The sequence below is a fragment of the Pongo abelii genome, chromosome 14 (genome assembly GCF_028885655.2).
Source record: "Pongo abelii isolate AG06213 chromosome 14, NHGRI_mPonAbe1-v2.0_pri, whole genome shotgun sequence".
Lineage (NCBI taxonomy): Eukaryota > Metazoa > Chordata > Mammalia > Primates > Hominidae > Pongo > Pongo abelii.
Genome location: NC_071999.2, coordinates 102,146,777 through 102,160,093, shown reverse-complemented (window position 1 = coordinate 102,160,093; position 13,317 = coordinate 102,146,777). Strand labels below are relative to the sequence as shown.

Sequence of the window (13,317 nt, the reverse complement as noted above, 5' to 3'; positions counted from 1 at the left end):
GTATTGGATCTTCTGTTAATTAACTCATTGAAGACATGTTATAACAGAAAAAGATATTTTTTATTTTAATTGTAAAAATTAAAAAGTAATTAAAACAGTAGTCACGACAAAGTTTTTACAGAGTAGTCGTTAACCAAATTCTAGTTCCTTGATAGACTAGAGACAATGTAAACAACCCCCAGATTTTTCACAGTGATTAAAAACCTTCAATATTAGTAATTTACTCTTATGTCCGAACACATCGTGGTACTGACTTTAAAACAAGATGTTTGACTAACTGTTTTCTCTTTTTGTAAAATAAATGTGTTTGAACAGAAACCAAGCTCACGGAAAATGTACTTATCTGGGTATGGTGTGGAGCTAGCAATTAAGAGTACAGAATACAAAGCACTGGATGATACCCAAGTTAAAAGTAAGTTCTCTATCTCAGTACTTGAGTAGAATGAAAAGTTGGAGGCTTTTACACACTTTAGTTTTTTAAAAATTTAATGAGTATAATCCTGCATATGTTCGTTTGAGGCTAGAAATGGGGTGGACATATTCTTCATTAAAATTTGGAATTAAATTTTCGGCTGAAAGAAACGTATTTAATATTATTGGTTATTAACATTTCTTTAAAAATATGAAATTGTATGTTATTTTGCTTATACCCGATGGGCTCCAAACCATTTCAGCACCATATAACAATTGATAGTATATGTAAGGTACACTGTGGCAATAGATGAGGCCGATTATTGCTAGAGGTGACTGGCATAGGCATCTGGGTCTCGCCCATGTAAGGAAGTTTTGTCTGAAATATTTATTTGTAATGAAATTAGGATGGTAGTTTTTTTTTTTTTCTTTCCTGAAGCAGGGTGAGAGAGGCCTATGAATTGTTTAGATGAGGTAGATTCATTAGATTTGTGATCTACTAACCAATATCTATCTGTATTCTATGAACTAAATGCATACTCTAGATGAAGAGACTCTGGAGACTTAAATAAACTAAACAAGTTCTCAGAACACTTATGGAAGTCTTTTATTACCTGGTTCGTGTCAAATTTATTTATGCCTGATTCTTGGTTAAGAGTTTTACGTTTATTCTCTTATATGCACTCAGATGAGGCTCCTGCTTCAACTTTGTTTTTTCATATAGAGACCCTGCCTTGATCACAGACTTCTCTCTGGCTCCTCCTACTGAATGTGCTTCAAATAAAGATCTGTATTACTGTAATTTAAATATTTTTAGTTAAAGAGTTACTGAAAAAGTATAGTAAAAATAATACTCTGATTTTATGTATTTCTGTATAGCTTGTGTATAGCTCTACATTGCTTTATAATTTACTCTCTTGTAGTCACGATAGTAATTTAAGGCATTTTTAGCTATTGCGCTTATAGAATTTTCTTTAAAAAGTCAGATGGTCACATATGTATCATCTGTATTATTATGCACTGCATTCTGTCATCAACCTTTTACACACACTTGGAATATGTCTTCACCTGCGAATTCTAGTTGCCACTCCTTAGTGCAGTTCTTTTTTTCTCTCTGTATACATGTATCAGACCTTTAACTAGCCATCTCTCTGATCTTAGGTCTTCAGTGCCCTCAATCTCACCATCCCTCAAGACAGATTAATCAGTCTAATCTCCACAGTACTTTCCAAATGAACTTCTGATATTGAAAATCTGACTTTGTGATTCCACTGGTTAAATCCTTTAGTGGCTCCCTATAACCTCTCTCAAAAATTCAGAACGTAGCAAACAAAGCTTTTCACAATCTGATTTCTTACTGCCTTTTTACTGTCTTTCAGCCCTCTCTAATTTGTGTCCTCTTGCCTGAAACACTAAACTACTTACTATTTAGAATAATTTTCTGTTCCCTGGATGCTTTTATGCATGGGCTCCATGGCAAGTCTTTATGACCTCTCCTACCTTCATCCCTTAGCATATGCTATTCCTTCTGCCTGCCGCTGTCTTCGCTTCTTTCATTTCCTCTAAAGACTTCATATCTTTTTCTTTTTTTTCCTGAGATGGAATCATTGCTCTGTCACCCAGGCTGGAGTGCAGTGGCGCGATCTCGGCTCACTGCAACCTCCGCCTCCCGAATTGAAGCAATTCTCTTGCCTCAGCCTCCTGAGTAGCTGGACTTACACGCGCCTGCCACCATACCTGGCTAATTTTTGTATTTTTAGTAGAGACGGGGTTTCACCATGTTGGCCAGGCTGGTATTGAACTGACCTTGTGATTCACCTGCCTCAGCCTCCCAAAGTGCTGGGATTACAGGCGTCAGCCACCGCACCCGGCCAGACTTCATATCTTTTAAGACTCAAATATATCAGTCTGTGCCTCTGAGATGGCTGCCTATCTTGCTGCTCTGTTAGAGAATGCTCTTCTCTTTTCTATATCCCATATCTTTCTGTGCCTTCTTTTAGAAAAGTTCATGGTCTGTGTCTTTTGTGTCTCTGTTTTTCTTGGTGTCTATCCTGTCATAGACACCTCATAGTAAGCAGTCAATAAATGTTTGCCCAATGAATGAATGAACAAACAAGAGGAAAAGGATGACTAGATCAAAGTACCCAGAGTTGTTTTTACTTACAGTCCTAGAGATTCAGAGTTTCAGAAAAGTAAGAAAGGGTAAGCATAATTGCTGAGCTCTGATACACTCTGATAGAGAGCCACCCCACACACTATAAGAGGTCACAGTCTTTATGATCCTAAAGCACCCTTCACATATTCCACCAACCAGACTGTATAGTATAATTATTTGGTATGTAAGGGAGAAGGGAAATGACTATAACATATTATATCTTTATTCTTTGAGGCCATGAGTTTTGGTGTCTTTCTAATATTCCTTGATTATCTTTAAAGGTGTTGGAAATATGTAGGAACTTATATTTAAACTTAGGGTTTGGACCTCCTGCCTCACTTAAAAGCTAAACCCAGCATTTGTTACAGGCCTTTTGGCTTATTTCTGATTATAAAATAGAACTTGACTATTAACTAATCTATAAAGCACTTTATTATAGTTGCTAAGTATTTAATCAAGCATGTTCAAAAAGACAGCTCACACTTAGGAATGTTAGCCTGTACACATGCATATATATATATTAATCTGGTCCATGAAGGAAAAACAAGGTAAAACAAATGGAATTTCATGTCATTGTGAGTTCTAATTTTTTTTTTTTTTTTTTAAGAGACAGTCTTACTCTGTCACCCAAACTGGAGTGCAGTGGCGTGATCTCAGTCCACTCTAACCTCCACCTCCCAGGCTCAAGCCACTCTCCTGCCTCCCAAGTAGCTGGGACTGCAGGCGCATGCCACCACGCCTGGCTAATTTTTGTATTTTTAGTAGAGACAAGGTTTCACTGGGTTGGTCAGGCTGGTCTTGAACTCGTGAGCTGAAGTGATTCACCCACCTCGGCCTCCCAAAGTGCTGAGATTACAGGCGTGAGCTGTCACACCTGGCCAAGTTCTTCTAATTTTTGATTACATGTTCTTTTCCCAGTCTGAAAATATTTTTGTTTTATTTTGGTTTTGTTTCCAAAATGTAGCTGTGACTAATACTACTGTAGAGGATGAGACTGAAACAAATGAAGTTCAAGGATTTCTCTTTGGGAAACTAAAGTAAGTCTGAATGGAAATGAAATTGGTATTATTATACCCATTTGTTTTTAAGGAAGAAATTTGATATACTGTTTTGCCGTATGTTTCACCTTTCTTTTATGTAGAAAGTACAAACACACACACACACGATTGTTTTTATTTATTACAGAAGTAACACATGGCTAATGTCAAAAAGCTACGGAAAGCAAAAAAGCACATTTAAAAATCATCACTAATTTCACAATTAAAGAGATAACTCATAATGTTTTGGTGTACAGTATGTTTTTCCAGTGTTTCTGTGAATATTTTTATAGCATCAAATAAATGCATACACGACATATTGTTTTGCACGGTAGAACCATAGTGTGTAGCTGTTTTTTTCACATCTTGTGGATAGTCCATCATTTATCGAAACAGTCCCATAGAATGGGACTTTAAATTCTTTCCCTACTTTTTCATTTAATTTTTTTTTGTACCAGTTTGTGTGCATTGCAGATTTTCCTTTGCACAAATTTCAGGAAAATAGTTGACAAAGTATATGTACTTCTTGAAATTTTTTATTCATACTTGTAAACTACCCTCATAAAATTGCACTAACATGGACACTCACCCCAGAATGTGAAATGTGTTCATTTCCCAGAACTTTAATAACCACTCATACTATTTTAAAAATCTTTTTCAGTTTAATAAATGAAATGGTGTTTCTTTTTTTAAAAAAAAAAGTGTATTTAATTCACTGGACTGAACCAATTTTATAATTTGTCAACTATTGGCAGTTTATTATTGCAAGGATTAACTTTTTTTCATGTTTATTGGCCTTGGAATTTCTTCTTGGGTAATTGCTTATTCCTAACTTGTGCTCATTTGTTCTTTCTGTGTTTATCTTTTTTACTAATTATAACAGCTCTTTATAAAAAATTCTGAAACCTTTGCCATATACTGAATTACTTACTGTTGAAGTTTATTTTCATATTAATCTTAAAGATGGAAGTTTTTTCATTAGATACAACTGTTATGTTTACATTGAGAGTGGGCTTTTATTTCTGAAACTCCAGTGGTATCCCTGGGATAACTAGAAAATTTGAAATTTTTCGATACCTATGGTTGGTCACTGTTAAATATGCATGTTTTTCTCCTTTTACCCAGAATAAATTATTTGTCCCATAAATAAAGTTTATTTATAGAATGGCTAAACCTCAAAGACATGAAACAACAAACATAAGGCAACAAATAAATTGTTAAATATTTATTAGCCTTGTAGCATTTTTTTATCCTGTTCTTCATTTGCACTGTATGGTGCTATCACCATACAAATTATGATTTCCCATATTCAAAAGTAGTACTTTTCTTTATTCTAACCCAGCTGCCATAAAAGTCAAGTAAATAATTGGTATAGTACATAACTTGTTTAGGAAGTTTCTAAATTTGGAGAGAATAAATAATATAATTTAGTAATAAAGTATTTTTAACAATTCATGGCATATAAGCATTAATGTGTTTGTTAAACATGAATAAAATAAATGAAAATTATAATTATTAAGTTATTATTAAAATAGTTTCACAAAATGCTGCCAAGAAAAAACTGCCTAAATTGAATTTCTTTTGAGGAAAAAAATTGAGTAAATCATTATTTTTTAAAATAAATATTGTAGTAATAATGTTAGCTAACATTTACTATTTTTAAACTCTTATTTTTACTGTTTTTTAATGAATTAACTTGGCAAGCTGTGGTAAATATTCCTCTTTATTATATTGGTTTCTTTATTTTTAAGGAGTTCTAATACATCTGACATTCATAAAGTATGAGATACTTAAAATCACTTTTCATATAATAAATTTGTCTTAGTGTGCTTAGAGAAACAGGAGTTGATAAAGTTCTGACCGAAAACTAAAAACTTTATGGAATCTAGAACTTTACTGATCTGATGGGTTACAAAAATCATTGATAATATTGGATCTTTAGCTTGAACAAATGTGTAGCCCAAAAGAAAACATTTATTACTCAAATTTTCTGTACTACAGATTACCATTTCATATACACATATAAGTAAGCTTTGAAAAATTAAAGTTATACCTCCCCTTTTTTTTCCTGCCACGCTGATTGAAGACAAGGAATAGGATGGTGAGTGCTCTATGAATACTCGTGAATGGGTATGGCTGTAATTTCATGTACATTTTCCCTTATTTACAAGTGAAAGTTTATGATTTCTTTATCCAGGCAAAATTAATTAAAGAAATATTTTTATTAACACCTTTAGTTCTTGTTTAGTATTACAGTCATTTATGAAGGACTCTCAGGTTGGTTCTCCTGGTGATGAGTAGATAACTATATACAGTAAGGGTAAGATTTTTGGAGACTATGCTAATTTATATGGATAACTGTGTTACATTTTTAAAGTATGTTGGCCAGGCAGTATACTCTAGTGGCCTTAAAATGTTAATACATCTTACAAAATGGATTTATTCTAAGTAAGGTATTTATTTAGCAGCTAACAATAAATTTTTATTCCATTTTCAGCTATCTCAATCAACATCTTGGAATTTATAGTTCTTTTCTCTTCTGAATATAACTTTTTCTGGGATTAAATTGCATTTTCTCCAGAAGATCACGTGGAACACTGGGCTATTTTTATTTTTATTTTATTTCAACTTCTATTTTAGATTCAAGGCATACACGTGCAGGTTTGTTACATGGATGTATTATGTGATGCTGAGGTTAGTGGTATGAATGATCCCATCACCCAGGTAGTGAGCATAGTACCCAACAGGTAGTTTTTCAGCCCTTGCCATCTCCCCACGCTAATAGACCCTAGTATCTATTATTCCCATCTTTATGTCCATGTATACCCAATGCTTAGTTCTCACTTATAAGTCAGAACACAGGGTATTTGGTTTTCTGTTCCTAATTCACTTAGGATAATGGCTGACAGCTGCATTCATGTTGCTGCAAAGGGCAGGATTTTCCGTGGTGGTATATGTATCCCATTGTCTTTTTCCAATTTGCCGTTGATGGCACCTGGGTTGATTGCATGTCTTTGCTATTGTGAATAAGTGCTATGATGAACATATGAGTGCATGTGTCTTTTTGTCAGAATGATTTATTTTCCTTTGGGTGAATACCCAGTAATGAGATTACTGGGTTGAGTGGTAGTTTGAAGTTCTTTGAGAAATCTCCAAACTGCTTTTTGCAATGGCTGATCTAATTTACATTTCCACCAACAGTGTATAACCATTCCCTTTTCTCTGCAGCCTTGCCAGCATCTGTTACTTTTTGACTTTTTGATAATAGCCATTCTGACTGGTGTGAGAGGGTATCTCATTGTGGTTTTGACTTGAATTTCTCTGATGATTAGTGATGTCGAGCATTTTTTCATATGTTTCTTGGCTGCTTATATGTTTTCTTGTGAGAAGTGTCTGTTCATGTCTTTTGCCTAGGAAACCGTAAAGACTCCGCCATAAGGCTCCTAAAACTGATAAACAACTTCTGTAAGTTTCAGGATACAAAATCAGTGTACAAAAATCAGTAGCGTTACTAAAAGCCAATAATGTTCAAGCTGAGAGCCAAAACAAGCAGGCAATCCCATTTACACTAGCCACACACCAAAAAAAGTATGTAGGAATACATTTAACCAAGGAGGTGAACCATCTCCACAAGGAGAACTACAAAACGCTGCTGAAAGAAATCATAGGTGACACAAACAAATGGAAAAACATTCCATGCTCATGGATTGGAAGAATGAATGTCGTTAAAATGGCCATACTGCCAGTCTACAGATTCAGTGCTATTCCTGTCAAACTACCAATGTCATTTTTCACAGAATTAGAAGAATCTATTCTAAAACTCATATGGCTATTCATTTTTTTTTTCTTTTCTTTGAGATGGAGTCTAGCTCTCGCTCTGTCACCCAGGCTGTAGTGCAGGGGAGCCATCTTGGCTCACTGCAACCTCTGCCTCCTGGGTTCAAGCAATTCTCCTGCCTCAGCCTCCTGAGTAGCTGGGATTACAGGCATCTGCCACCACTTCCAGCTAATTTTTGTATTTTTAGTAGAGACGGGGTTTCACCATGTTAGCCAAGATGGTCTTGATCTCCTGACCTCATGATCCACCTGCCTCGGCCTCCCAAGGCTATTCATTTTTAAAAGGGAATACTCAAAATTAGTCTTCCACAGTGACTCAGTGACTGCTCATTTCAAAGCAAAAATCCTTTGAGGCACTTTATGAATAATACATATGTTGCTTAAATTTATATAAAGAATTTTAGCAGTGAAAGTTACTAAGATGATGATTAAATATGAAAATTGGTATAGTAGCTCTTGTAAACTTATAATCTGATAACTTAAAAATATTCAAAAAGGAAATGTTTAATTCATAGTGAACTTCTTTTAGAAAGAAATGCCATTGTACTTTTATTATCATAGCAATTTTTATTTGTTTTCAGAACATGATCCCACATTGTAGTAAACCTGTAAGATATTGACACTGTACTATATATATTTATTCATAACTATAAGATTACCATATTTATGTATATTCCGTATTTTTATTTCACTTTTCTAAGTCTTCTTGTCTATTGACTATTGAAAATATGTGTTTTCAATGAGACACCATCTCACGCCAGTTAGAATGACAATCATTAAAAAGGAAACGACAGATGCCGGAGAGGATGTGGAGAAATAAGAAGGCTTTTACGCTGTTGGTGTGTGTGTAGATGAGTTCAACCGTTGTGGAAGACAGTGTGGCAATTCCTCAAGGATCTAGAACCAGAAATACCATTTGACCCAGCAATCCCATTACTGGGTGTATACCCAAAGGATTATAAATTATTCTACTATAAAGACACATGCACACATATGTTGATTGTAGCACTATTCACAATAGCAAAGACTTCGAACCAACCCAAATGTCCATCAGTGATAGACTGCATAAAGAAAATGTGGCACCATATATACCATAGAATACTATGCATCCATAAAAAAGGATAAGTTCGTGTCCTTTGCAGGGACATGGATGAAGCTGGAAACTATCATTCTCAGCAAACTAACACAGGAACAGAAAACCAAACACCACATGTTCTCACTCAAAAGTGGTAGTTGGACAATGAGAACACATGGACACAGGGAGGGGAACATCACACACCGTGGCTTGTCGGGGGTGGGGAGCTAGGGGAGGGATAACATTAGGAGAAATACCTAATGTAGATGACGGGTTGATGGATGCAGCAAACCACCACAGCATGTGTATACCTATGTAACAAACCTGCACGTTCTGCACATGTATCCCAGAACTTAAAGTATAATAAAAAGAAAATATGTATTTTGTAAGTTGTGCTGATAGTAAAGTTATTTTTTTTAATTGTGTCTCTCCATTTAAATCTGAAATGGAAATGGCACCATGTCTTGATTTCATGAGTGATAGAGGAAAGAAGATTACAGTTTAGATTGCGTGTATAGTAAAATACCATTCTACTACATCATTATTTGGTTCTCTAAAAGATGCCTAGAGATGTTTAACAATGGATAAAATTATCTTATTTTAGTGTTTTATAAGAATCAAAGATGGAACTTTTCAGAAATAAACTCTGATTGTATGAGGCATTTTTGACTTTCCTTATAATTTTTATTTTCAACTATAAAAGCAAGGTTTGCAATTTATAAAATGTTAAACAAAAAGTATATGATATGAAAACCTAAGTCTGCCCTCTTCCTTGCATCGCTTACAGTTGACACTAACAATTGAGAGTATATTCCTCCAGATTTTGTTTTGTTTCATATATTTAATAAAAGAGACCTGTATATCTTCCTCATTATTTTTAAGTTCTGTGAATATAGCTGTATCACAATTTATGATTATCTTAATGATGAATGATTCATTTATGTCTAATTACGTGGAATATGTAATTTGAAAAATATGCTGTTTGTATAATGGTTTGTGATAGGTGATGCTACTTAACATCACTTAATATTTTGATGCAGAGAAATATATTCAGATCTTAGAGATAATCTGACAGCATTCCAAAAATACCTGACTGAGAGTAACAAACAAATGACGCCTTTGAAAGTCTGGGAACTACAAGGTATAGTATTTTGAGATACTTTAACGCAGCATTTTGTAACTGATCTGTTTTGTTAAATAAGCTTTTATATATCACATGATATAGATTATTTTATGGACAGTATTAATGACTAGTAAATAATATAAATTATGATTTTTTGTGGCAATACCTATTTAACAGATCATCTCTCAAGCAAGCTATATTTTTATGTTTGCAAGACTTAAAATTATATGAAGTGAGGTTATTCGATGTTATTTCAAAAGTATATACTGATTTATAGGTTAGTCTCAAGTATTAAATCACATTTTTGGAGACTATAACTGATTAAAAATCCTAACTCCTAGGTAAGGAGAAAATGAAACTTAATCTTGGTTTTCTTCTCTTTGAAATTTGGATCCTGTTAAGACTATTGCATGTTTCATTGATAAATTTTTAATGGAAACATCAAATGGAGGACGTGCAGTTTTACAAAGTTAGGAACAGCTTCTGTACTGAAAACCTGCAAGCAGATATTTTGTTAACAAAATTTGATTTAGTTTGAACTTTTAAGTCCTTTTCAATTTATAATTTTTCTTCTTTATTTGTAATGATTTAGTAGGTCATGGGGACATGTCATCTTTCTGCATAATCTAACTTTTGTCATCTTTTATCAACTTTTAAAAATATAACAGCTTAATAAGCTGTTTTGTTAAATAAGCTTTTATATCTCAGGTGATATAGATTATTTTATAGACATATTAGTGATGTAAATAATGACATCACTATAATAATACTATTCATACTAATATGTTCACATACTATTCAATTTGCCCTTTTAAATTCTACCATTCAGTAGTTTTTAGCATATTTTTAGAATGCCACCACTCTTAACACAGTTGATATTAGAAAATTCTCATCATCCCCCAAAAAAAACTAACACCCTCATTAGCAGTCACTGCTCATTTCCCAACTCCCCAGTTGTAGGCAACCACCAATCTACTTTCTGTTTTTAAAATAACAACTAAAAGGATATTTACAGGCCACTGTCACTGGTATAACTTACTTATAACATACAAATAATATTTTATACTTCATCTGGATTATAGTTTACAGGGTCCTTTCATATAAACTATCTTATTTAAGTGCCAGTTACCACACAGCTAATAAGTGAAGATTTTGGTCCAAGTAAAATTCTTTATACTGTACCATATGGTATCTAGGTAAACCTTATATACACGTAACAGAATATTGAATATTACATTTTAAAATTATAGCAGAATGTGCAAGACCCAATCTATTAAGTTTTATAACTTCTGCTATTCTTTACCTACCTAATACAAATGTTGTATCAACTAAGCCCTGTATCACTAGAAAATCAATACATCAATAGAAAAATCATTCAGCAGAATGAGATTCAAGGCCATTGTTATGATCGATTTACTGTAAAGAATCTGCCTCTTTGAACTGATAGAATCTATTCTCCCTGGACCCTTCTGGTGTACCGTTTCCTATTTAGTGTCTCATCTAGACCTCATGCTTAGACCTCCTTTTATTAGACCACAGCCCTTGTGACTGTTCTTTCACTTGCCATCATGATAACACTAAACTGAGGTAGTAGGTTCAAACTCATCCTCAATAAGGTTACTGAGATAATCTTTCTAAAATGAAAATCTGATTTTGGCCTTGTGTCAAATCAGCCAGGCTTTATCACTTGCACATCCCTGATCATAATGGCCTTACATTAGTCCCCACAGGAAAATGTTGGCACACACAAACTAAAAAAGTTTAATAAAGGGACTTTTTACAGAGACAGGCATGATTGAGGGAAACCAACAAGGAATGGATTATTCGATTCCAGTATTTGCAACTAGATGGAAACATTTTCTACCCCTAACCTTGAGGGAGCAAGAGGAGAGAGTGGTTACCAAAACCTGGAGAGTGTGTTGAGAGAGCTGCTTGACACAGCAGTAGTAGCCCGAGGGACTGCCCTCTGTGACTCAAGGAAGGGATCTGGGTAGTAACTATTCCAATCCTTACTCTTTTCTTGCTTACTGATCCCATATTAGTTACTTGGATTGGCTGAATCTAACTAGAAATCTGAGGGCAAGGGAGCTTATTGATGCAGTTCAGATAGACCAGCCTTTTGGGGGCCTGAAGCAGGAAAGAGTGGATGCGGGGGGCAAACAAAGTATGCAGTCCTCTTATCTGAGAAAGTTCTGTTTTTCCAAGGCAAATACTTCTGGAGAGACTTTGAATGTAAGAAGGGGTTGATAGGACTAGCTAGCCAAGTCATTTGCATCATTAAGGACTGATTTCATGCACATCCATTAAAAGTATTAAGTTTAAACCCCTTAGCATGGTTTGTGAAGCTCTTCTCTAAGTTCTAATAGAGCTTATATTCCTAAATCCATAATTTCAGATAGTCTCTTTCTAGTATCTTCAATTATTTTTAGATCCTTTTTTATGTCTGTATTTTAGCACTTTTTAAAAATTATAATTATGTTTTAAGCCTCCTTCAAAATGTTCTCTAAGGGGCCCTTGCATAATTTAGAAAAGTGTAAGTGATGGGGTGTTTTTGAAGGCCTTTAAGCAGAATATGCATAGTCAGCTTAGTTCTAGTTGACTCCCTAATGTCTGTGTAAGATGTATTTGAATGGACTAAAAGCAAGAAATCTAGGTAGACATTACTGAAATAGTGGTAGAAGGCATATAAATATTTAGAAGGTAAAAAGGAGTCAAAGATAATTCTAGGATTTCTCACTTGAGCCTGAGTAGAGAGAATATATAAAACATGTAAGCAGACTTTGGGGCTGAATATGGGACTCAGAAATAATGAGACTAGTGTTGAAAGGTTGATTTAAAGTCATTGTAAGATATCCAGATGGTTAGCTTCAGTGGTGGGGTGAGTATCTTGTCCTTAAGCTAAAGGAGAAACAATCTGCCTCACTATTGAGGTAGGTAATGAAAGAATTTAGTTTTAAATCTTTTCTGACTCTTGACAAAGTAATAATACTAAGATGAATTCTTCTGACATGTTTGAAACTAACCACAGTTAGCAACACACATTTTTCTTTTTATAGGACTGTCATATCAGATAAAATAATACTAAGTTTAGGATTTTATTTCAGCACAAAGGTAAAACAATGTTGAAAGAGAAAGTGAATGTTTCTATTTACTGAGTTAAACACAGTGGAGCTTTCTTAAATGTCTTTTCAGAATTGGCTCTTTAAAGCTCTTTTTACTCCTCTTCATTATTCTTTTGACTTTTTGTCATATGTTTCATTGAAGTATACAAAAAGCTTTGCGAGAGCATTTCTCTTCATATATCTCTCTTGAAATTATACTGTCATTTGTGAAAATAAGAGGTATTAAATAATCATTCATAAAAGTATAAAGCTTATATTTGGAAATAAGTGATAACTTTACATTTAAAAATTTTTAAAAATGCAGATGTAACAGTATTAACATGTTTGTATACTAATACTTGGCAAGAAGAATTGAGTCTAGTATTTCAATTTCATGGAAATGTCTATAAAAGTCTAATATTATGCTAGATTCCTTAATAATATTTTTCTTTCCAGATCTTAGTTTTCAAGCAGCTTCTCAAATAATGTCCACTCCAGTTTATGATGCCATTAAATTAATGAAAGACATTTCACAGAACTTCCCTATAAAAGCCAGGTATGTTAAAGTTTATAGGTTT

The 13,317-nt window shown here is 34.0% G+C and overlaps 1 protein-coding gene across 2 annotated transcripts in view; it reads left to right on the top strand.

The window, feature by feature from the left end:
* The window catches only part of UGGT2 (UDP-glucose glycoprotein glucosyltransferase 2), a 276,140-nt gene that overhangs the window by 67,238 nt on the left and 195,585 nt on the right, over positions 1–13,317 (top strand). For both annotated transcript variants that reach the window (XM_024230998.3, XM_054529561.2), the window contains 4 exons: positions 316–412; positions 3,531–3,603; positions 9,556–9,656; positions 13,196–13,295. In XM_024230998.3, the coding sequence (XP_024086766.1) occupies positions 316–412; positions 3,531–3,603; positions 9,556–9,656; positions 13,196–13,295 (371 nt within the window). The remainder of the gene's footprint in view (positions 1–315; positions 413–3,530; positions 3,604–9,555; positions 9,657–13,195; positions 13,296–13,317) is intronic.